The 25,633-nt window shown below is 38.9% G+C and overlaps 1 protein-coding gene across 13 annotated transcripts in view; it reads left to right on the top strand.

The window, feature by feature from the left end:
* The window catches only part of GTDC1 (glycosyltransferase like domain containing 1), a 355,459-nt gene that overhangs the window by 169,716 nt on the left and 160,110 nt on the right, over positions 1-25,633 (top strand). For all 13 annotated transcript variants that reach the window (XM_036253415.1, XM_036253419.1, XM_036253421.1 and 10 more), the window contains one exon: positions 1,890-2,063. In XM_036253415.1, the coding sequence (XP_036109308.1) occupies positions 1,890-2,063 (174 nt within the window). The remainder of the gene's footprint in view (positions 1-1,889; positions 2,064-25,633) is intronic.

The raw sequence follows: 25,633 nt of genomic DNA, 5'->3' as shown, positions 1-25,633 counted from the left end.
TTATCAAAGCATTTATATGCATTTTATTGAGCTCCAGGGACACTGAGACACTGACATATTGCATGGCAGCAGTTTTCAGCCTTTTTCATCTCCAGGACACATGAACTAATCACTAAAATTCTGCGGCACCCCAAAAATATATTATTTTTTTCCAATCTGCCAAAAAAAAAAAATATATATATATATATATATATATATATACTTTTGATTCATTCATAACAAACTGCTATTGTTGTGTTGGCTATTGTCTTTTTTTTATTTGACAGTCTAAGGCAGCGGTTCTCAACCTGTGGGTCGCGACCCCTTTGGGGGTAGAACGGCCCTTTCACAGGGGTCGCCTAAGACATAACAGCAGCAAAATTACAGTTATGAAGTAGCAACAAAAATAATTTTATGGTTGGGGGCTCACCACAACATGAGGAACTATATTAAAGGGTCGTGGCGTCAGGAAGGTAGAGAACCACTGAAGGTAAAAGAGGTCAGTGCCCTGACTAAACAGTAAGGTATTATATGTTTTTAAATGCTTGTGGCACATTGGAAAACCCCTAGCTGAAAGCAAAGAGAACCATTAAAAACAATTAAAACATTGATCTATTAAATCAGTATTTTGATTCATAAAGGGAACACAGTACATATTTATACTACATTCAGGTTGGGGCAAAAGTGGGCTTACAGTAGTTTGTATGGAAAATAATACAACAGTGCAGGAATATCAACTCTGTGTTTTGTGTACTCACAGTTGTAAACCTACTTTCACCCCACCCTGTATTTATGTTTTATCCAACCATGATAACCAATAATCAGCCATGGTTATCATATGTGTTCGTTGGTTTCCAAGGAAATGTTATAGGCAGTTCTGAAAATTGCTGATGTATTTATCACACACAAACGTTGTTTTCAAATTGCCTTATGACTATGTATTTCAGATTGTTTTATATTTTAAAAAATATAATGGGGAGGAGCACAGTCTTTTCATCTAAAGCAGTAGCCAATATTATATTGTGTAATTCTGAAAGTCCACGGTATTGTGGTTCTTTATAATGCATTCCTTCAGGGGTGGGGAACCTTTTTTCTGCCAAGGACCATTTGGATATTTATAACCTGTTTCGTAGGCAATACAAAATTATCAACTTAAAAATTAGCCTGCTCTATTTGGTCAGGCTAATTTGGTGAGGCGTGTGATGTCAGCTGGTATTGATTTCACGGGCCCGATGTGGCCCCTCATGTGCTCCTTGTGCAGCCGTCGGGCTGGACGTCCCCCACCGCTGCTTATGTAAACATTTCTACCAATTTCTTCTACTTCTCTGACTATTCCAAACATCATAGTGAAATAAGTTAATTGTAGAGATCCCATATAATCCCTCCTCTATAGCCCTAGAACTTTAAAAAACCTGTTTCTTGAAGCAAGAGTTAAAACAAGAAATAGACACTTTAACCATGTGTTTTTGAAGGTATGTTCTAGTATGAAACAGCTGCATCTGAATTGGTCCCCTTGAAGGTAGTGAAAAATACGGCAAATATTCTATTCTCAGTAATATGGTGTAAAACAACATATATCGCTGACATAGAAATCTAACATGAGTGCTTGGCCACAAAGAAAAGGTCTTACTGGACTTACTGTTGTTGATAATATAGGAAGTTCCTGACATTGTAGAAAAACATACTTGGGTTTGAGGCCTCACAGGATAATATTAAGTCATTTAATTCCTCTCCTGCCTTTCCTCCCTGATGCCAGCAATCTAACTTCCCATGGTAAAATGTGATGGAGCTAACTTATCCGTTAGAGGTATTTTGATAAATACTTATGGAAGTGCAGAGATTTTTGCAAACCCAGGATGCAGTATGAACTTGGATGGGCTCCTCATTTGTATTATCCTTTCCCTGTGCAGCCTGGTGGCGGATGTGGTGGTATTCAACTCGCTTTTTAATATGGAGTCCTTTCTCACTTCTATTGGAAAATTTATGAAGCTGATTCCTGATCACAGACCCAAGGATCTGGAAAGCATCATCAGACCCAAGTGCCAAGTAATTTACTTTCCCATCAGGTTTCCTGATGTGAGCAGGTCAGTATGTTTGACTCTGTTTGTCAAATTATTCCCCAACCGTATAGAAATCGGTGTTCTTCTTGCCAATTTTAACTTCTCAGCATAAGCATGGTTAATTAGAGAATCGAGTTCTATTTCACCATGCTGTGATTTACAAAGATTTTAAATAATCATTTGTCCAACTTATCACGGAATGGTTCTTCCTTTCTTTTCTCTTATTTATTTGTTTGCTACAGCAAGCTATTTTGACTTTTAACACTAACTGTTTTTGGTTCTTTATTTGTTGTTTTCTTAAAGAAGTCATTGTCAAGCATAGTTTTCAACCTCTGCATTCAGTGTATGCCCATTGATTTAAATGTATAATAGTAACTGTTCTAAGTAAATCAGTATTAAATTTTACTGCTTGGATTACTTTCATTTTTCATGCTATTTTCTTCTACTTTTTTCCTTCCATTTAAAAAATATTATTTATATTATCCTAATAAAGAGATGGGTATTCTTTGTTGGGTCACTAATGCACTTAATTGCCATGTCTCTTTCTCAGTTACTAAGGACATTTTTTATTACCCTTGTTGCTAGGCCCGCCCTGAATTAGCAACGGATGATGTGGCTCAAAGGGAACATTTTAGAATTCCTTTTCACTTTTGATTAAACCTAGCAAAATTGTTTTTACTACCACCAGAAGTATTTCTCCCTGGTGAATAGTAAGTTTGCTTCAGAGAGACTCACACTAGCTGGGGATGCTGCTGTTTTGTAAGTGACTATGTCCTTAAAAAGAGTTCAGGGACAGCTGTCTCTTCCCTATCCTTGAAACGAAGGCAGGAAACAATTTAGTGTCCATACGTGCACTGCAGGAGATCAGCATTACTCTCTGTGTTCTGGACTTACTGAGTTTGCCCAGATTATGCTGTGGAGACTCTTGTCCACATCCACACCCCTAATGCTGGTTTATTTGAGTATCATACTAGTGAATATTTAATGGAAGAAAAATCTGCCTAATGCCAAGGCAAGTGGGTGAGTCATGAGATTTAAGTTAGCACACCTTGCCCACTCCTTACTTTCCGGAGTTCAGGAAACAGACCCAGAGGAGCAGAGGTTTCTTGCACTCACACAGCTGGTTACTCTTACAGACTGGATTAAAGTTTAGATTCTGAATTTTGATTCAGTTTTCTATACAGTTTTCTAATGTGTGATGAGAGAATTTCAACTTTTGAAAAATATAGTTGTTATACTTCAGATCCGTGGTTAGCTCGAACACAGCTTATTACTCTAAGTCATATTTTTAAAATATGAACTTTATTTTTGACATGTTTTTAAGTTTTTAATATAATACAGTCAAAATGTACATCTTTAAGGTGAATAGGTGGTTAATTATTACATCTTAATTATTACTGCTACAAGATTCTAAATAAATAATATTTTTAATTCATTTGCATATGATATATTCCTCCATCATCATATGTTTAATACACCTGTGGCAATTGAATAGTTTATTAATTTGGACTGTATTACCATAAATACATCTAGCTAAATGGAAGAAGGTTAAGAAATACTGTGGCCAAGATAACATTCATAAGCAAGGTCTTAGCCCAGAGTGTTATTTGAATTATTTTCAAATGGTAATTTGCTTTATCCAACCCAAACTCATATAGTGTAAGTAAGTGATTATTTGCATGAATGACAATCATTCTAATGCCTGCAGTCTTAAAAGAGTATTATTTTGTTGAGATGTTGAAAAATACTTAGCAATTCCAAAGGCAAAATAACCAATGTGATTAAAAAAAACAAAAACCGCACACAATTTTTGAATGCTTATATCTCTCTTCCTATACAACTATTATTTGGTCATGGAGAAAATGGGTTTAAATAAAAACAAAGCAGAAGGTGCAATTAAATTATTAATACAATGTGCTGTACTAATATATAATAATGGGTATTAATCAGGGAAGGGAAAAAGCTGTATTTCAGCAAAATATGGAGGCTTATAACACTGATAACTGTTAAAACTCAGAGCCTGTCATATAGGAATTCAGTAATATTTGGCTTGTGGCACCTCCTGCTCCCTGCTGTGTCCTCCTCACCCTCTGCTTCATCTCAAAGACTAGGACAACAGTGTAAAGAAAGAATATTTACTTGAAAGTATTTTATAACATGTATTAAACATTTGGGGATGAGAAATCTCTTAAATGTTGGAGTCATACCTACAGGTATTTGAGTCTTGACCACCTGACGAGCTCTGTGACCTATGTAAGTGAAGTGACCCTGAGCTCAGGTTCTTTAATGGGTATGATTATTTTTACTTTGTCGCCTCATAGGTATGATGTAGTGACTAAATGAATGCCAAATGCCTAGCATAGTGCCTGGCATATAATAGACTCCTAATAAAGATGATGTCATCTTATTTAACACCCCATCCCATTGTTTTATAACCCAGCACATTTATTGTCACCTGAACAGAAAGGATAGTCGTCTTCTCCCTTTATTAGTCAACACATACAAATAGAGAGGCATTAAAAAAGAGAGGGAAAGAGAGAGAGGGAGGGGTACCCTGACAAAGGAACAGCCTAGTGTAAATAAAAAGATTAATTTATTTATTATCTTTGTCACTCTGACTCTGACTCAGTCTTTTGACCTTACCAGAACCTGCCATCATCGGCTGAGCCAGCTCCTTCCTTTCATTCTTCTCTGGCCCTAATTTTCCTCCTTTTTTCTCTAGCCTAATTTCCATATTCTACTGTAATACTCACTCTCCTACATATACTCTCAAATCTTCTGCGCCTTTTCCTTTGTATTGCATTAGGAGGAGACACCCAGCCCTATTTACTAGTCTGCTCTAAATTCCTGACTCCTAAATTCAGATGGAACCTTTGATCTGCCTGGCAAGCCTACCACATTTGCCCTCTTTTAAGTAACGAATCATGCATTTTCCTTTCTTTGTAACTAACTACTGATACCAGAGCTTCTACCTTCCTGCACAGATCATGACTGAGAAAATAGGAGCAATGAAGCAATCAGATGGGAATTTCTGTGCCCTGCCACCACCCCACCCACGCAGTTGTGTGCGTCTGGGCACAAAATCTCCATCTTCACACCTGTCACTGTGGGTGAACTGACCCTGCTTCTGTCTGAGGTCCATCCTCCTGTCTGATTCTTTGCCAGAGCCCATCCTTCTCCCATCCCTAAGGACTGTTGTTCTATCAAGTTTTCCTTCTCTATTCTGCATCCTCAGTTTTCCTTTCTTCTGGATCATTCCTATTAGCATACAAAAAGAAATGCCATTCGGTTTTACAGCTTTTTACAAATTCTCTCTTGATGCACTTCTCCTTTCTGCTACCTCCTCATCCTTTCCTTTCTCTCCAGAGCAAAACTTGGAAGAGTTGTTTCTACTTGTTGTTTCTAATTTAATTCCTCCTGTTCCCTCTTAAAGCTGCTTCACTGAAGCTGTTTTTGTCAAGGTCACCTGTGACTTCCATGCCTCTGCTTCCTGTGGTCAGTTCTCAGTCCTCATTTGCTTTAGAATATCAGCAGCAGTTGACACATCCTTTCCTTGGCTTCTAGGACACATAGGTTGCTGCTTTTCAGACTTGTTGTTGGTTTCTTATCATTACCCTGTCCTTTACATTTGGACTGGCCTTTGGCACTCTTAATACTTAAGGGGTTGGTAGAGGAAGAGCCAAGGACTGAAATGAGAAAAAAGATAAAGGGGTCAGGAGGTCAATAGTGAGAGAATTATCTTGTGGAACAAAGGGAAGAGTGTTTTAAGGAGGTGGTCACTAGTGAAGTCAGGGGAGTGAGGTCAAATAAAGTGATGACTACAATGTATCCTTGAATTTTTCAGTTCAAGTGTTAGTCATACCCACCCTGTATTCTGACTCACAGAAAAGTTGCATAAATCGTTTCTGGTAGCCAGAGACACTTAGGATCCAAGTCAGGATTAGTTCTCTTACTGCTTCTGTGTCTCTGTCTCTCTCTCTCTCTCAACACACACACACACACACACACACACACACACACACACACACACACACTGCTTCTGTTTTGTGGAGGAAGGCACCAAGGCCCAGAGAAGTTAAGTGTCTGCTGGTAATCACACAGCCAGATAAAGACGGAGCAGGAACTAGAACTCATATCTCAAAATCTTCATCCAGTGCTCAGCACACCACTGATTGCAAATGCAATTTCAGAGGCCTTGATGGTCTGATTTTTCAGCTGACAGCAGATTAGCAGCAGCAAATTGGGGGTGCGATAAAGGCAGGCTCACTGACAGCAGTAAAAAGTGACAGCTGACTGACAGCTTGACAACAAGGGAGGGGAGAGATAAACTATTAGAAAAAAAAGATGAGGAGTGAAAAGCATAGCAGCCTGGAGCCATGCTATGGCAGGGCAGGCAGCGCTGCACATGGGAGGACCCCTGCAGACACGTTTCCATGGCTGTACAGCTTGTACATCAAAAACATGACTGTGATTTTATCAAGAGAGAGTAAATGGTAGCGCGTAAATTCTGTTTAAGAAGGTAAAGAAATGCATCAGCCACTTTTGGCAGAAATTATAAGTGATAGTAAATGAAGGTAAACGGCATACCCTGCTGTAGGGTTACCTAATGGAAGATAATAAGCATCTAGACCCTTTCTCATGCAGCTGTACTATCTGTAAGCTTAGGGGATGAGGGTTTCAATAAGCTCTCTCTCTTAGATCTTCCTGATTGGAGCCTTTTCACGAGCAAACTTTCCTTTGCTGCTGAGGTGTATGAACTTGCCTCTTCAGTGCTGGAAGCCTCCAGGCCTGTCTGACGATTGGCACTCAGCAGAACAGATTTTGCCATATTCATTGGGCTGCGGTAACAGAATGCCGTAGACTAGGTGGCTAATAAACAACAGAAATTGACGTCAAGTTCTGGAGGTTGGGAAGTCCAAGATCAGGCTCTGGCAGATTTGGTTTCTGCTGAAGGCCTGCTTCCTGGTTCATAGACGCTGTCTTCTGGCTGTGTTCTCACATGATAGAAGGAGCGAGGGAGCAGTCTGGGGTTTCTTTTAAAAGGGGTCTAATCCTATCATGAGGGCTCTGCCCTCGTGACTCAATCACCTCCCAGAGGCCATACCTTCTAATACCACCTTGGGGGTTAGGATTTCAACACATGAATTTTGAAAATGCAAATATTCAGCCTGTAGCTTATCAGAAGATACAATTATGGTCTGAAATCTTGGTGGGATGAGACTAAAAACAGTAATATTGCAAAGGAAAACTATTGTGTTAAAGGATGTAGATGAGATTGAAAACTGAGGAAATTTTACCGTGCATTTCAAGAAGACACATTTCACACAGAACTCCATGGTGCTGATGGGTGTGTGATGAACAGGAAAAGGAAGCAAGCATGTAGCCTACCCTCGGTCACCAGGCAAGGCCCAGTAGAACTTGGGAATATTATGTATTCAGAACTTTGTGAAGGTCTCAGTCTTATGAAATCAGAACATCTCATCAGAACAGTGCTTTCTTAATGATACCATAACAACTCACCTTAATGATTCTATTGTAGCCCTGTGTGGTGTGAAACACATTATACATATTTTACAATTTTACTCTTCCGACAATTCTAAAAGATATTTTCACTTATAGTTGAAGAGACGCTGCATAGAGAACATAAGTAACTTTGTGCCTATGGTCACACAGATGGTAAAGGTAGAACCAGAAATCAAATACTTTTACCCTATTTTATAACCCAAATTCTTAACAGCTTTTCTTTCCTCTCAGTCCCTCTAAGAGGTTCTGGTCTTCTGGTCCCCGGTACTTGACACTGACCAGTGAAAAACAAATGATTTATAAGAGAGAACTGGCAGAAGCATTGAATGGAAGGGAACATGCCATTGTAATATTATGAAAGAAGGGATGCAAAGCTTTGGACAGCAGACTTTTAAAGGCTGAAAATGTGAAAAAGAGGATATCTGACGAGGAATGAGCAATTTTAGGAAAAAATTCTAATAGTAAAATTGAAGAGGGGCTCAAGAAAGCAGAATAGGAAGACTAACTGTTTCAGAGAAATAGCTGTAAGATCAGACTGCTGTTTTATGTATAAAACCATTCATTTTTTATTGCTCGTTGTCCCTCATTTATCCAAACTGTCTCCTCTTACAAGTGAGCGGGACACCTGTCTCACAGGGCAGGGCCGGTGAGCTCATCTGATGCTGAGGATGGAGCAGATTGCTCGCGCTCAGCATCGACTCTCCCGTCTGTCTCCCTATGGATCTGGTACTGAGGAGGTCATGGTTTGCATATAACTAGATTATTCCACTTCCAACAAGTTGGACCACGTACGAATGTAGAAATACAATGAATTACCTTATCCCTGAGAACAGAGCATGTCTTCTAAAAGAATTCCATCAGAGAGGCAGAAGTAAGGAGTTTCCAAATGGATGTCGTCGGCTTCAAAACCCTTCAGTCATCTAAAAGGTGACAGCAGGTAAATGCTCATGCTGTCAAGGCTGCACACAGCCACATATTTGTCACTCACCTGCCTTCTCGATCCCATTCTCTGATGAAAAAGGAGTTTCAGTTTCTTCATTATATTTACCCCAAATTGATGTAAAAATAATCGGATGTGTTATCCTTGTATTTATTTTTTAATGAGGGGTGAGTGGCTGCCATGGCCTTCGGAGTGTAAGTCTGGAGTTGGAGCAGCGGGAAGCACGCGTGTTTCAGGCTGTGTGTCGGGTTGAGGGAAACGTGGTTATCTGGGTTTCAGTTCCACCGTAGTCGCCACAGAGAACTGCAGGTGTCGACCTTGCTGTGGTCATTAGGGAAGAATTTCATGTTTCTGTGATCATTTCACTATCTGTTCCTGTTTTCCACAATGTTGGATCAGTACAGGTGCCCCAGGGTAAAAAGGAGTGGATTTTACCCATGAGTTTTCTCATTTTATAGTGGATTGTACATCCCAGGAATAGGGATCATATTAAATAGACATCTCTGCGCCACCCCTCCCTTCGTTCTTGACAGCAGAGGAAGGAGAAGCGCAGGGGTGGTCACTGTGAGTAATCTCATTTATTGAAATCTGAAGGCTTTCTCTGCACGTGTCTCCCCACCTTCTCCATGTAGCTAACACGTGAAGCCTTGACAGAGGTTTGTGGACTTTGCCTAACTATTATAGAAACAAAAATGGAGAATTTTAAAAACAGTGTGAAAACTTTAAATGAAAACTCTCAGGCGGTGCAAACAAAGCCGAGGAGCCTCGGGGCTTTTGGAAGAATTCTTATTAAAGAAAACACTGCTTTACATTGCAAAGCAGCTGTGTCAGAAAGCAGCAGCGGATCTGTACGGAGCGGTGGAGGGATGGCACAGAAGGCACCCCCGTGGCCCCCCACCGAAAACTATGCGTTTCACAGTCAAGTTCTGCTTTTGGGGGTCCTGCCAGAAAACACCTTACTCTTCTTACCACATGTGGTTGTATTTCTCAGATATTTTGAGAACGTATTGGTGTTAGACATATTTGTAAAAGCACTGTCTGTGTTCTATGAAATAATAACATGGGTACTGTCTTCTTGAATATTAATCTAGACCTGAAGTAGAAGAAGAAAAGTTTTGCTTTGCTTTTACAGATTTAAACCCATACTTGCTAATAATTATTTTGGCCCTTCAAAACAAGTGCAGAAATGTGTTTTCTTTAAATGCCGTTAAATTTCTTTTATGGAATCACTGTACTAACAAAACCTTTTAATAAATCATTTCAGTGTTGAGCACCATTCATTATGAAGAAATCACCTTTGTATCTAAATGCAAACCTTTCACGCTGCGTTGTATCGTTAACATCTCTCTGTTACCATCCTAATTAAAAGAGGAAACTTTTGAGTTCGGCATGTACATACAATCCCTTTCTTTGTCTGAAGTTACATACACCAAACTCTTGCTTACTCGAAATTTATTTCTCATGAAATTATCATCCATATTCATGCCTAATTACAACAGTTAGATACCTGCTCTGTTCTACTTACGCAGTAACAACCCAACGACCAGAAAAAGTGCTCTGAATTCATCGGCAACAACAAAAACGATCCTTTTATCATAGGATGATTTACTCCTGTTCTCTTCAAGTACAGAAAACATTTGGCTTGATTTTACATCAAAGATTCGATACATTTTTTTTATTTTTTTTTCCCGTCCTCATAGTCCAGTCCCAAGAAATTTGGGAGGTAAGAAGCAAAGGCCACAGATTATAGGATAGAGAAATAATTTAAAACCAGAGTATATACTCAAAAGGGACTGCATCGTCAACCCAAAGGCAGTCAGAGAGAAGGCTTTCTACAAAATGAGTATGAATGTCATCTGATAAACTCTAACCACAGTTGAAGGGAATTCAACAAAAGGTCCACTTAGGCTGTTCCCTTCCCCAAGCTTCCCACAGAACAATGAGTGAATATCAGGGCGTCTTCCAGGTTAGAACAAACCGTGCATGTACTCTGTTCGTTCCACGAAGGCTATGTTATCATGCACATTAGAAACGTTTCAGGTAAATTATTTTGATGTTTAAAGGAGCAAACTTTGTTATCTTTCTAAAAACCACTTATTCAAATCATTCCGTTTTGCCGAATAAAAGATGGATGGCTGCAGTATGGTGTTCGCAGATTCGAGATTGCCTTATATACCACTGACTGCAACTGTTCGGCCCAGGGCAAATCCCTTAACTCCTCAGAGGTTCAGTTTTTCATCAGTAAATTGGAAATCGAAACAGTACTAACTCTTAGGTTTATTATGAAGATTGAGATAATTTTTATGATATACTGACTGAGCCCAGTGCCTACAACCTATTAAGTGTTCAGTAAATGTCAGTGGTCTTATGAATGCTCTCATCCTCACCATTTTGGTTGCCTGTTAACAGGCTCTTTGACAAGCTCACCCCTTCAGTAGGACTCCAGCCTCGAAAGTAGGTGGGGGGGTGACAAAATTCTGAAAACCCTAGTAATTTTATAAAACACCCGAGGATCTAAAGTTTACTACTAATTCAAATAAATGTAGGGACTGTCTTTTATCCTCTCAGCCCACATAACAGCAGCCAAGTGGCGCAGTTAAAAGTGCGAGTGCATGAGAGGGAAGGTCACACGGGCCCCGGGCTGTCCACATCTGCCCGGCACCTGGAGGGAGCCCGTGCCTCTCCACGCCGGAGTGTGGAATGGTGCGTGGAGGGATCAGCACAGAAGCTGTTCAGTCTTCTTTTGAAGAATGCTGGGGAGTGTTTTAAAAAGTTGTCCATTAAAAAAATAGAATAAACCACTTGGAATGTTCATTCAACAGTAAGCTGCTAGAATGATCTCTTACTCAGAATGGCTTATTCCCAAAGAAGTTCCAGGACAAAAACTTTATTTTATAGGAAATTATTTAAAAACATGCTTCAGAGTAATTAAGTGCAATAAAATATACTTAACAATTATTTAATTCTCTAAGATTTTACTCATGTTGTTGTTTACCCAACATTTATTAACAGTTCGCTGTTTCTATGGTACATACAAGGTATTCTGTGATATAAGGATGTATAAGACAGGCTTCTTAATTGAGAAAACTTTGTAGAAATGATAGGCATACTCAGGTGACTCTAGGTATAAGATAGAAAAAAAAAAAGTGCTTTCTATGGCATTTGAGCTGGACATTAAAGACTGACTAATCCTTGGACATAATAATAATGGCAGTCATTTATCAAGTGCCTTTCCTGGGCATTCATTTTTTGTATATTATTTCTAATTTTTATCAAACCTCTGCAAGCTAGATACTGGTATGCTCATTTTCAAGTGAGAAAAGTGAGGTTCAGAAGGTTAAGCTTGCCTGAAATCATGTAGCAGCCCAAACCTTCTGGCTCCAATATGCTGCTTCCATTAATGCCATGTTATTTCTTGCTCTGATGGAAAGGGGGTAGGTTAGAGTGAGTGCAAGGGCACATTATGTAGAGAGAGAATAGTTACAACCAGATTTGTGGCAGTAAATGATCATTGTGCCCAGAAGAGATTAATTACCTTTGACGCAATTGGGTGAAGAGATGGGAAGATTAGAAATGGAAAGGCTAAGGAATTTGCACTTTAGCCTATACTCATTTGGGAGCCACTGCTAGATTAGGAAATGAGGAATTTTTAAATTGAATTTATTGGGTGACATTGGTAATAAGATTATGCAGGTTTCAGGTGTATAGTTCTATAGTGCATCGTCTGTATATCGTACTGTGTGTTCACCACCCAGTCAAGGCTCCTTTCATCACCATTTGCCCGCTCTTTACCTTTTCATACCACCTCCTTCCACCCCCTCTTCCTTCTGGCAGTTGCCTTGCTGTTGTCTGTGTCTATGAGTCTTTCTTTCTCTTTTTTTTCTTTGCTTAATCCCTTCATCTTTCTCACCCAGCTCCTATCCCCTTCCCCTCTGACAGCTGTCAGTCTGTTCTTTGTATCCATGAGTCTGTCTCCACTTTGTTAGTTTATTTTGTTCATTAGATTCCACATGTAAGTAAAATCATATGGTACTTGTGTTTCTCTGACTGGCTTATTTCACTTAGCATAATACTCCCCAGGTCCATATATGCTGTCACAAAAGGTAAGATTCTCCTCTTTCTTACAGCTGCATAGTACTCCATTGTGTAAATGTACCACAGCTTCTTTATCCACTCATCTACTGATGGGCACTTGGGCTGCTTCCTACTCTTGGCTATTGTAAATAATGCTGCAGTGGACATGGGGTGCATATATTCTTTCAAATTTGTATTTTGGGATTCGTAAGATATATTTCCAGAAGTGGAATTGCTGGGTCAGAAGGCAGTTCCACATTTAGTTTTATGAGGTAACTTCATCCTACTTTCCACAATGGCTGCGCCACTCTGCATTCCCACCAACAGTACATGGGTGTTCTCTTTTCTCCACATCCTTGCCAGCACTTGTTTGTTGATTCGTTGGTGATAGCCATTCGGACAGGTGTGAGGTGATATTTCATTGTGGTTTTAATTTACATTTCTCTGATGACTGATGACCTTGAGAATCTTTTCATATGTCTATTGGCCATCTGTATGTCCTCTTTGGAGGAGAATGTATTCACGTACTTTGCCCATTTCTTAATTAGATTGTTTGGGGTTTTTTGGTGTTGAGTTTTATAAGTTCCTTATACATTTTGCCTTATCAGATGTATTGGTGAATATGTTCTCCCATTCAGTGGGTAGTCTTTTCATTGTGTTGATGGTTTCCTTTGCTGTGCAAAAACTTTTTAGTTTGATGTAGTCCCATTTGTTTTCTTTTGTTTCCCTTGCCTGAAGCAATATATCATTGACAAATAGAATATTTATGGAAAGGAAGTAGAAAGCAGAGAAACAAGTAAAAAAATCTACCAGAATAGGTTATTGAAGATTGAACTAGGGAAGAGGAAAACCAATGAAAAGGAGGAAATATACATAAATGCACTGGTTGTAGACTTGGCCAGATCATGTGACAACTTCCTGGAGGGAGGAGTATTCAGGGATGATTTAGAAGTATTGGTTATAGTAACTGGGAAAATATCTGTTCTATTGGAATTGGAAAATAGGTGTGCTTGTGTAACGATGGTAAATTTAGAGTTCCATATATTGAGTCTGAGATGTTGGTGGGTCATTCAACGGGAGCTGCCCAGCAGGAAGTGGCCTCTCCCACCTCTGTGTCATCATGTAGAACTTCGTGTGATTTCTATATTCACCTCTGTGTCTAAGAGTTTTAACTGGATTTTCTCTTTCCATTGACATACTTGATAGAGCTCAAATTTATTTTTTTTCCGCCCTGGCCGGTTTGGCTCAGCGGTTAGAGGGTTGGCCTGCGGTCCGGAGAGACCCGGGTTCGGTTCCCGCTAAGGGCACGTACTTTGGTTACAGTTTGTCCCCGGCCCTGGTTGGTCGTGTGGGTGGCAGCCACTCGATGTGTCCCTTCACGTCGATGTTTCTCTCTCTCTCTCTCCCTTCCTCTCTCTCCCTCCCACTCTATCTGTACAAAAAATGGAAAAATATCCTCGGGTGAGGATAAAAAAAAAAAAATAAAATTTATTTTTTTTCCAACTAAATCCAAGATATCTGTGTTGTTTGTTTGTTTGTTTGTTTGTTTGTTACTGTTTTATAAAAATTGAATACAGAATTTGTAAAGACATCAGAACTTTTAAACTCTCTATTTCTGGATAAGCAGGAGTATGGAATTGCTTTTCCTTTTGTCTTCTCAGTGTTCAGGAACTAGACCCCCTTCCGTCTTTTTGGATAGGAAATCCTGAGATCAAGTACTTCCTGTATGATGAGAGTTCAGCATGGTATAGTGCCTAAAACTGTGGTCAGCTGGTCTGCTTTGGCACCACCTTTTTTGCTAACCAGTTGGATGAGGTGGAGAACGTTGTTTGACTTTTCACACCTCATTTTTTCCCTCTTCTATAAAGTAGTAATACTCTCATTGTGTTGTTGTAAGAATCAGTTGAGGCCTATATGTTAAGGTACTTCGTGCAATGCTTATGGCATAGTGAGCATTAAATAAATGGTAGTTGTTGTTATTATTGTCTTTAATTTTTGTCTTCTCAAAATACCCTTAGAGCTTTCATTTACCTATGTGTAATTTTTTAAATTTTCTTCAGAACCAGAACTCTGTCCCAAATTGTAATTTGGTATGAGTTCATTAATCTTAGCAGCATCGGATTATACTTGCTTATGTCAACTTCTATTTAAAAACAACAGCAGCAACAACAACAACAAAGAACCCAATGTTGCTTGTTCTAGTACTGACTTACCTTTGCCATGCTGGACTGAGTACCAAAATCCTACTTAGAAATATTGCCAAGAATATTATATCCAAGAATTATTCTATATATATACTCTTGTCATGTGTGTTGTATGCTTCTGGCCTAACATGAATCTCAGGCCTTTCTCACACCTAGCAAGGTTTGTATTATTACCACCTATCTACAGAGGTACTTCTGTGAGTATTTAGAAATTGTAAGTTTTCTTTAAGTTTGGTTGTGTTTGTTCTTACTGTATTTGACTCAATGTTACCTACAAGTTTATTTTTATTAATAAGTGTTTTTATGAAACTAATTCTTAAGTAATTGAAACTTTTTTATTGGAATATTCATATCAGTACTATTAAATATAGAACTTCAAAAAAAATTAAGCAAACATAATAGTGAGAATTCAATATAAGAAATCTAGTTATGACTAGATTATTCTTCTAAGCTGAAATTTTGGTCTTGTTCTTTAGACAGCATGAAACGGGAATGGCAGAAGTATTCCCCTTATTTCCCTCTTGGGCACACACTAAAACTCATAAATAATTGGTGGGAAAAGGGAAGAAATAACATTTCAACACTTCTTTCCTATATAAATGTGTATTTTTATATATCCTTGGAAATACCTTCTTTGTTTCACTTTTAGTCCAATACTTCCTGCTTCTACCAGCTAACTCTTAAATTCACTGTTATGACCTGCAACTCACCTACATGTAGAGAGAACTGCTTTTCTGTTTGGGACACCTATCTCATTCAAACCCAATCCAAATCTGCTCTACTGAGTATCAACCCTGAGCAGAGCAAGCGACTTTATGGAGAGATGGAGGGTCTATTCAAAACTACCACATTTCGTTTTTACAATACCAGAACTCATTTTATAGTACTAAATCCTAAAGTGTTTGTTATAATTATTTTCCACTCTTTGAAGAGGGAGCTTCTGTCTCCGGCCGAGGATGGATTTGAAAGGACATAAGCAAGAGACCGTGGGCAAATGGAACACCCAGGATTAGGTGATTAATTCTGTTGGAAATAGAAGACAAGGGGGAGAATGAGCTTTAAAAAAATCCGTAAGTTTTAAAATTGTTGTACTATGAACTAAAATAGGCAAATCAGAGAAAAATGTCAGTTACATTTCTATTGTGAACACACTTGTTTTATTTTCAGTCTTAGGCAGTGGATTTTTTTTTTCTTATGAAAAAATAGAATCAGAACTTTCAGAACTAGAAGAGTACCTAAGAAATCAAAACTAGAAATCTGTCATTCACTAGCTGGGGAAACTTCAACAGAGAGGTCCCTTCCTGGGGTTTCAGAGCCCTGTCTCTGAGGAATCACAATTTAGAAGCCAGTTGAAAAATTTATGTTAGAAATGTGCATCCAGGGCTGTTTATTGTATTAGTAATTAGTAGGGTAGGATTAACCGGCATTGGTAAAATAGATGGATTTCATCAGGAATTGATCGCATTCAGAAATTTCCCAGAAGAGTCTCAGGTATTTCAGTTGCATCACAACTTGTTGCTGTTTTTCACTGAAAATATCTAGCCCTTCAATCTTCAACTAATCTTGAGATGAAAATGCATATGACTCAGCCAACTTTATCTGCTTATAACATTTTGCTCTTCCAGTAAACACTGGGCCACTCGTAAAATAAATTTAATATCTCTCTTTTCTGGAATTTGATGCTACAAATCCTGAGCGAACCAATATTATATACAACTACAAAAATATCAAAAATGTTTCTGCTTTCTCTTTTGCAAGTTTTTAATAAATTTGTACCCTTTATGATTTGAAAGTTCTCTTAAGCTTTCTCTCCATGTCTCCCTCCAAAGAATATTGAGTTTTCCATTGCATGATGGCTTTGGTGGTGGGTCTGCTTGCCTCTTCAAGGCTATGTGGTGAATTTCTCGTTTTATCTTTGAGTCCTTGAGACCTGGTTGGATAGCTGGCTGATGCCCCCAGGGGTGAGCTGATAGGTGAGTTCAGAGGACACCACAGCCGAGGGAAGAGGGTGGTGGGGAAGTCCCAGAGATTATGGAACATGTGGTGCAGAGGGACAAGGTAAACTTGCGAGTCACTTGGCCTTTAGTCTTGGCTCAGCCACATTCTCAAATTATGTCACCCTCTCTGACCCTTCATTTCCCTGACATTAAATCATCGAGTTGACGTGAGGATTAAGTGAGAGAGAACACAGATACATTGGTTCACACAGTGCATGGTTTAGATTTATGCACATGCCCCCGCCCTTGCCCTCTGTGAGATCATACCTGCTACTCTTTGTTACTTATTTTAATGGTCACTCATAGGCATCTGAACTGACCTCTTTGTGTTGCTACCTTAATTCCTGATGTTTCTGGTGATTATTAAAAAATATAAGGTTTGCCCAGCTGGTGTGGCTCAGTGGTTGAGTGTCGACCCATGCACCAAGAGGTCGCCAGTTCGATTCCCGGTCAGGGCACATGCCCAGGTGTGGGCCCAATCCCCAGTGGGGGGCATGTTCTCTCTTGTTGATGTTTCTATCTCCGTCTACCTCTTCCTTCCTCTCTCTCTCTTTCTCAAATCAATAAAAAAGAAAAAAATATATATAAGGTTTAATTTCTTCTCATGTATAATGTTTAGTTGGTGTTTTTTCCATCTCTTTTCTTGTGACTAACTTAGTTCACTTAAATAACTTATTTGTTTTAAGAGTGTTCTTTTAAATTGATATTTTAGAGAGAGAGGAAGGTGGGGGGGGCATCAATGTGAGAGAGAGACATCAATCGCTTGCCTCCCACATGCACCCTGACCAGGGATTGAACCCAAAACCCAGGCATGTGCTCTGACCAGGAATTGAAACCACAGCCCTTTGGTGCACAGGACGATGCTCGACCAACTGAGCCACACCAGCCAGGGCTAAATAGCTTTTTATAATAAATCCTTAGTTACCACTTTGAAAGTGCTTGGAATATCCAACACCCTTTTCCTGCTGCTTCTGGATATTTTTACCTGCTTTGTTTAGTTTACTTTTAATTCTTTGGTCTGTCTTGTTACGTTTTACTTTAGAGCTGTTGTTCAAAGTTAGCGCTTGTGGAACAGGGCTGCTATGTCAATAAAAGTCAGTGGAATTCCATTTTTCTTTCTAGTCATCATTATATGCGGTAGTGGAGTGCTGGGCTCTGATTGAAAACTTGATGCTTCTCATGCTCACAGGTATTTTACATCTCATGGCTGTTCAGGTTGGTTAAAAGTGCAGCACTTCTGCTTGAGGGTGGATACGTAAGCATTTTATGGTAATGTATCATTTGTTTTCTAGACATGCAGGTGGCAGGAAAACGTAGTTTGAGATTATATAGTTTATTACAGATAAATCTGTTACACAGATAATATACCCAAAGCCAACTATCATTTCAAAAACCTCTTAGATACTGAATTATTGTATCTGATAGAAACTCTTCTTGTTACTACAAAAAAGTACGTTAGAATTGTGGCCCTCCAGAAATACAATCCTTGGGTGATAAATCACCTCCTAGTTGATGAAACATGTCCTTGGTATCTAATTGTTTGACCTGGAATAATAATGTATGATGATATGTATGCCCTCAAATAATGTGATTTTTTTTTTCCTCTTTTAAAAAAATTTGGTCAAACAATTATAAGCATGTTGGTAAAATATAGCCTCAAACTCTGGCTACATATTATAATCGCCTGGAAGCTTTTTTGAAAATTCCATTGTCCAGATCAATTAAATCAGAATCTCTGGAATTATTTTGTTTTATTGTTTGATATTCCCCAGGTTATTCTCCTGTGTAGTCAAGGTTGAGGACCACTGACCTGCATCTCTACCAAATAACAGTCTGTGGAGGGTCCATGTGCCTGCATCAGCCTCTCTTGGTTATGCCATGTCACCTTTTCAGGGTTGCCCAAATGTCTGTGTCTGTCTGTAGTGTCCTCAGTCAATCTATATTGAGAATTCAGTGTCTTCATGAACATGGATTTGTATAATTCTATAGCAGTCCTGATGAGAAATCAGAAAATGTTAAAAATTGTATTTATTCTTGATCTCTTTCTCCATACGCGTTGGCATCCCTCCATTTCCCATTGACTTAACGTGCAGTTTTTCTCTTCACTGTTTTTCTTGGGTGACATTGGGAATTTTTACCATCTGATGAAGGCAGATGTATTTTCAAATAAAAATGTCTTAAGCATTTGTTCCTCCTACTACTCCTTTCTTTGGCAGAATATTCATATAGTTGATAAATAGTTTGCTTTCTTTAAATACCTTTCCATATACTCTTTGTAGCATGTTTCATGGGGATTTTAACCTAGTTTTATGGTTTTCCATGAAATAAGGTATTTTCTAAATATGTTATGCTGAATTTAACTGAAATAAGCAGTTGTACTGTATGCCTTTAAAATGATGGTGATGTCTTGCATTTTAGGGTAACACTTTCATCCCGAGGACTCCAAAGCACACTGTGAATGGTTACACATTATACAGTGAAGCGCAGTCACCACTGTGGAGTGGAGCACGGCAGCTGTTTAACAGCTCATCGTGACACTACACAGCAGGTTAGGGCAGGAAGTGAAGAATGATACTGGATTCACTTGAAAAATTGCTAGGGGGGTGAGGTAAGCAGAATGTAATTACCTAAGTTGGAACTTATCCAGGACATAAGGCTAACACCTCCAGTCTTAGAAAAGAAAGCTTTGATTCTTTAGTAACCATGTGCTTGTAGTCAACATAACTGCATTGTAAGAGTGCTTCTACCCTCTTCAAACCACCAGTGTTTGCTTGAATGGTATTCCAATTGAGACTCCAAAAAAAAAAAACAAAAATAAAAAAAACCCTTTTAAACACACACACACACGTTCATACTAACTCAGGGAAGATAGATGATTTCTGTTTGTGTGCCATCTTTGATTTTTTTTTTTTTTTTTTTTGTCTTCATCCGAGGACATATTTGCATTCATCTTCAGACAGAGCGGGAGGGAGAGAGGGAGGAAGAGAGAGAGAGAAACATCGATGTGAGAGAGACACATCGAGTGGCTGCCACCCACACAACCCCAACCAGGGCCAGGGACAAACTGCAACTGAGGTACGTGCCCTTAGCAGGAACCGAACCCGGGACTCTGGTCCACAGGCCGACGTTTTAACTGCTGAGGCAAACCGGCTAGGGCTGTACCATATTTTTGTGAAGCTGGCACCGGTACTCAGCTACCACTTTCCTGGATGATTTAGCAATACTCTCAGTTCTTTTCAAACCTCCTGATTATTTGTCATACTGCTGCTGACTTATTTAAGTTTTCCAGAGAAAAATTTAGGACAAAGGGGCATTGATCATTCTTAAGTAACCAGGATTGGTAGGTTAGAGATAAAAAGATAAAACTTTAAGTCAAAAATTTCAAACCCCAAAAAAAAAGTATCCTGCAGAAGAAGCAGTGTGGTGTCAGGTTGGGTTTTCATTTGGGAAATTAATCCAATCAGTGTCTGGGGAAACCAGACAGGAATTAAACTCAGGCACACCAGACAGCAGAAACATGTTACTAAGTCAAGGTGAAAATTGTAAATCAGGATTTGGTTTGTTGGAGGAATGTGGGAACATGGGTAACAGGGCCAGGCAAGCCGTGGGCCCTGAGTCTGAGCAGCACCAGGGATAGCTCCCAGTGACAGCAGCTTCTCCTTGGCTCCTTGGCTCTTTCCCATTCACTGCTGCCCCTCACTCGGCCTGGCACCTGCAGCTCTGTGGCTTGGTAATGCCTATAAAATCAGGAAAATGGACCCTTTTATCCTGTCAGTGTGAATCTTAGTAATATGTTTATGAGTGGGGCATAGTATAATTTCTTTTACATATCTTATTTAAATCACACAACCTTTTTTGTGTTAGGTAGAGTAATACACTTACATATGAGAAGATGAAGAGAAGTAATTTGCCCATAGTCCCTTTTCAGTTAGAGGGTGGAACCTGAATCAGACTGTGATCTCTCTGACTCTAAAGCTTGTGTTCATGAGACTAGACCACAAAGTTACATGAGGATAAGATCATGTGAGCGACATTTTGGGGTTCTAGAGCATAGTTGAGAAGGACATTTAAAATGCCTCTAGTAACAAGCTAGAGTGTGGATAATTTGTGTGTTTTTCTATGTTCCAGAATTATTATTGATAGAGTTGTGAGAACTTACAGTTTTTGTGGGCCTTGCTTTTGCTGTAATGGAAGTATTCCAGCAGAAAGATCATGTATCCGCCTGCTTAGAGAGAATTCCTGTATTTCTGTGAATTTGGTAAAAGTGACCTCTAAGTTCCTTTATACTCTGTGACATTTTTATTCTAGGTCCTGTATCTCCGTCCTGTTCCCTGTTTTATTTCCCCCAATACATGCTGGTATCAGCGTCCTTACATTCTGATTTAGATAATATGGAATATTAAGCTTCTTTTTTCAAATGCCCAAGCATCTAATATAAAAATTGAGAATAAAAAATATAGTTTTAAAATCTTAGTTTTATGCCCTAACTCTTCTGGGCAGTTGATTTTCTTTTTATTCTTAGGAGTTTCCAGGAAAGAACTGTAAACCATTTTTGGTCAGTTGTCCAACTTAATAAAAAGTCTTGGTCTAAGTAATCCTTAAAGTTCAAACTAGAATAATAAAATATTATTCTCATTAGAAAAAAAACAAGTTTTATTTAGTTACCTGCATTTCAAAATAATCTTAATACTTATATGACAGGAATGAAAACTCAATTTTATATCTGAGGCCCTTTCAGTCCAGTTTATGCCTGAAACAAATGCTCAGGTTTTAAAATTCGTAAAAATGCCTTATAATAAGAAGAACTGACGGAACCTTAATCATAGTAATGCTATTGTATCACATTTAAAGATTTCTCAAGTTATCTACTATTATACCTTTATGAAAGTAAAACTCATACTCGATCATTCTAAGAACAGTGTGATAATATCATTGGGAAAATTGAGGAGAACATATGGATAATAGCTGGATTCTATTTCCCAGAAAACTCAACTTTTCCTGTGGCTTTTAGTTAGGCTGTTAAGATAGTGTGTCAAAATCTACTTATATGACTTTAAAATCTTTATAAATATATTATTTCAACAGTTTAAAAAAGTAATTGGGAGGCAATCTAGTAACTTATATGGTATGTAAAACGAAGTATAAATTATTTATTATACCGGTATATTTGTCTTCCGTTTAGGAAAGTTAGAGGATATTAGCCATAGGAGGGTGTGTGTGTGTGTGTGTGTGTGTGTGTGTGTGCGCGCGCGCGCGCATGCGTGCGTGCGTGTGTGACATCACTTTGAATGCTTTGAGGCAGTCCTGTTGCCTTGTACACTGTCCATTCAAATGTACGTATTTTAGACTCTGGCTGCGTATTAGAATTCATGGAACTTTTCGAACTCCTATGCTGGCCAGTACCCTATCCCAGTCCGAATTTCTGAGGATAGAACCCAGACGTCAGCACATTTTGAAGCTTCCCAGGTTGAGAACCACTGATAAAATGCGTGAATACTTAGTAAAGCATTTAAATCTTGTACACTTGTAGGTAATCGCATGGAGGAGATGAAAGAAAATGTTTATTCTCCTAATACAAAGCAGAGATTTTTCTGGAGGGTGGTGGTAGGATGACCAGCTAGATCATAATATAAATAAAATTTAGGCAGAAATAGAATTTTAGCCTGGCCAGTGTGGCTCAGTGGTTGGACATCGACCCATGCACCAAGAGGTCACCGGTTTGGTTCTTACCCAGGTTGTGGGCCAGATCTCCGGTGTGGGGCATGCAGGAGGTGGCCAGTCGATGTTCTCTCTCATCGATGTTTTCATCTCTCTCTCCCTCTCCCTTCCTCTCTCTCTCTAAAATCAATAAAGAAAAAAAAAGAAATATAATTTTATCTAGTATTGTTTTCTTTAACAGGGACTTAAGTAAAAAACCTAGAGAAAGCTATAAAACACCCACAATTCACCTGGCCACTTGTGCAGTGTTTTTCCTTGACTCCAGCTGCCAGCCAACGTGTGACCTGAATCTTGATGATTAATAGCTCTTATATAATATTTTCTTAGCTAGTGTAACTTCAATTGCAATACTTTTTCTTCTAATGTCTTATCCTTATAAAATAGCACTAAACTATTTTTCTCAATAAATTCTACTGACACATAGTCCCACAGATTAATTATAAATTGCATAGAAGTACTGCCCTTTGTCAGTTTTAAATGTGTAGCTTTATCTTCTCCTTTTCCTTGTCTTTCTAAGCTAAATGGAATTAGAAGCTTAAAGAAACCTGTTTAACATGGAATCTATTCCCATTCTCTCCTTTTAAACAATAGTGCTATTAATTTTCATCCTAGAGTCTTTGGTTTTCTTTACTGTTTTCATTGTTGTTATAATTTAAAATGAATCATCTCTATTTTTGCAAGCCATTTATTTCACAACATTGTATACGCATCTTTTTAGGGAGTAATTTTCTTCAAATGCTGTGCTATTTTTTTTACCTGTTGGACTGTCTCCATGATTGTGATTGGGAATACTAGATAACTTTCATTTTCTTCATCTTCTTCTTTTTCTTTTTTTACCCAAGGAGAAGATGAAGGGGGAAAGGGTATCAAAGGGACTTAGGCATCCGTGGAAATAAATGTTGGGCCACTTTGCTATGGGTTCTTTGAAACACCCCAAGGTAGATGGAAACACAGCTTTAGGGCTTAGACCATTTATCACTGAAATTATAATGCTGACACAGCTCTGCAAATATTTCCTTACAGGGTTTCATAGACATTTCACAATAAATGTCTTTGGTTAAAATGGTCTTAGGCTGTGTAAAGTCGAGTCTGTATTCCGGGAGGAGTTCTTGTGCAGTTATTTAATAGTGTACCTTTCACGATACTTTCTGTTCCCATTGCAATTCTGGTATCTTTGACCAGAGGGTAGAGACAGCTAACACCGAGTCTTAACTGTTCCCTCTCAATGATTGAGGGAAAGAAAAAATGGCCTTAGAGGGTTATATTTAAGTATGGGAACTGTCATTATTACTGAGATGCTGACCCAGTTACTGACCCTTTGAAGGAGGGTGAAGCAGGATAGGAAAATGTGGTTTGGAAAAGCAAATTGATTAGAAATAACAGAGACCTTGGCTGTGATCCTTACAAAACACTGGAATAATCAATAAAAGGCAGAGCCAATCGTATGTTTTCATGGTTGAGGCAGCTTTTGCAATGGTATGATTTAAGAGATGGCTAAGAAGATCCCAAATTTTCTCCCAACCTCTCTCTACTACTTCCTGAAACTCTGCCACCAGCCGGGGAAGTAGTTCTTGCTGGAGTTTCTGGTTGGAGTTGGAGGTTGCTGAAATTATATATAAAATTTTATGGGGACGTGCACATGTGCATGTTTTTTGAGAAGACCCATAGCTTTCATCAGAGCTTTATGTTCCATAAAGATTCTATTTAAAAGCAGATGTACGTAGTATAGTTTTTATTTATAATTTAGTGTGAATTTAGTCAGAGTGATTTTCTTCTTGATACTTTATGGAGATGTGCTCATTGATTCCTTTTTTTTTTTTTTAAGCAGGGTGGAGGTCAGAGATTTCTAACCTTCCTTCCATGTTGCAGATGAGGAATTAACTCTGAGATCTGAAACTATAACTTCCATGTTCCAACTCCACATTCTCGTGTTCTTTTTCAGAAACCCAGAGGAGAGAGGAGTAGTTTTAGGTGACAGCTGGTACAGATTCTAGGAAGGGCACCTCGGGCTTAAGGACCTCACTGGAGGGTAGTGTGATGGTGCTAAGCATAGAAGGTTCAGTGAGGGAGGTGCACCAGAAGGTGGAAAAGGTAACAACACTGAACATCTCTTCAGATATTTTTCACAACTTCTGGCCATCTGATAGTTCAGGTAATTGCAGTTGCTCTCCCAACAGATCTTTCTTACATGCCTCATGTCTCAGGTATTTTCTTTTGCATTCTCTCATGAAATATTTGGAGATCTATGACTTTCTAACACTTAGCTCTCTGCTACCTAATGTCCTAATGACATATAGTAACAGTAGCTTTGTCACTTTGCATTGGCGTAGCATTGAAAACTATTTACTACTTTTGAATGTGCGAATTAATTTTATATTTTAAATAACCCTTTGTAGTCTCTAGGGAAGGTAGTGTCAAGTTTTTTATATATATGATCAAACAGACATAGAGTGCTTAAATTCTAGAAGTTCAGGATTTAGTGAAAGAGAAGCAGCAGAAGGAAAGAATTAACAGCAAGAGTACTTGTTTACATAGTCTTCTGTCTTATATTCATGGTTTCTCTTGTTTCGTTAAACAGTGCTATGAAGCAGGTACTCTGACTGCTTTATTTGACAGATAGGGCTACCAAAGCATAACAGGCCTAGGTAACTTGTCAGAGGACATGAGTATTGAGGACGGACTCCAGCCCAGACCCTAGGGTTTGAGAACATTTGAATGTGACCACCCTGCTGTATAGCTTCCCTGGTCGTTCATTACACCGTGTGACGGGACAGGCTGTGTGAGGTGCAGTGGGAACCAGAGTTGGGCTGAGAGAGCGGAGCAGGTGACCTTGGAGCTGTGTCTTGGATGCATGGGCGGGGCTCTGGGCCATGTACAGTGTTTCCTGTTTGAAAGGCAGTCATGCCTCACAGTTAGAACTTAGGGTGTCTCAGGGTTCAGCATGGCACTACATGATTAGTGTGAACTTAGAACCAAAACTTACATTTTCTGAATTCCTTGGGGCCTTTTCAGTACCCCTTCGTCATAAGTCTTTGTCCAGTTCTGCAAATAATGAACTCTGGGAATTAATCCTGCAAATGTCATTTCCTGAAGACATACTATTTTTTTGTCCATGTATTTTGCCTAGACTTTGCCTGC

The sequence above is a fragment of the Molossus molossus genome, unplaced genomic scaffold, assembly GCF_014108415.1.
Source record: "Molossus molossus isolate mMolMol1 unplaced genomic scaffold, mMolMol1.p scaffold_m16_p_11, whole genome shotgun sequence".
Taxonomy (NCBI): domain Eukaryota; kingdom Metazoa; phylum Chordata; class Mammalia; order Chiroptera; family Molossidae; genus Molossus; species Molossus molossus.
Note: the sequence above shows the minus strand (reverse complement) of the source record. Positions and strands in the feature narration are given on the sequence as shown.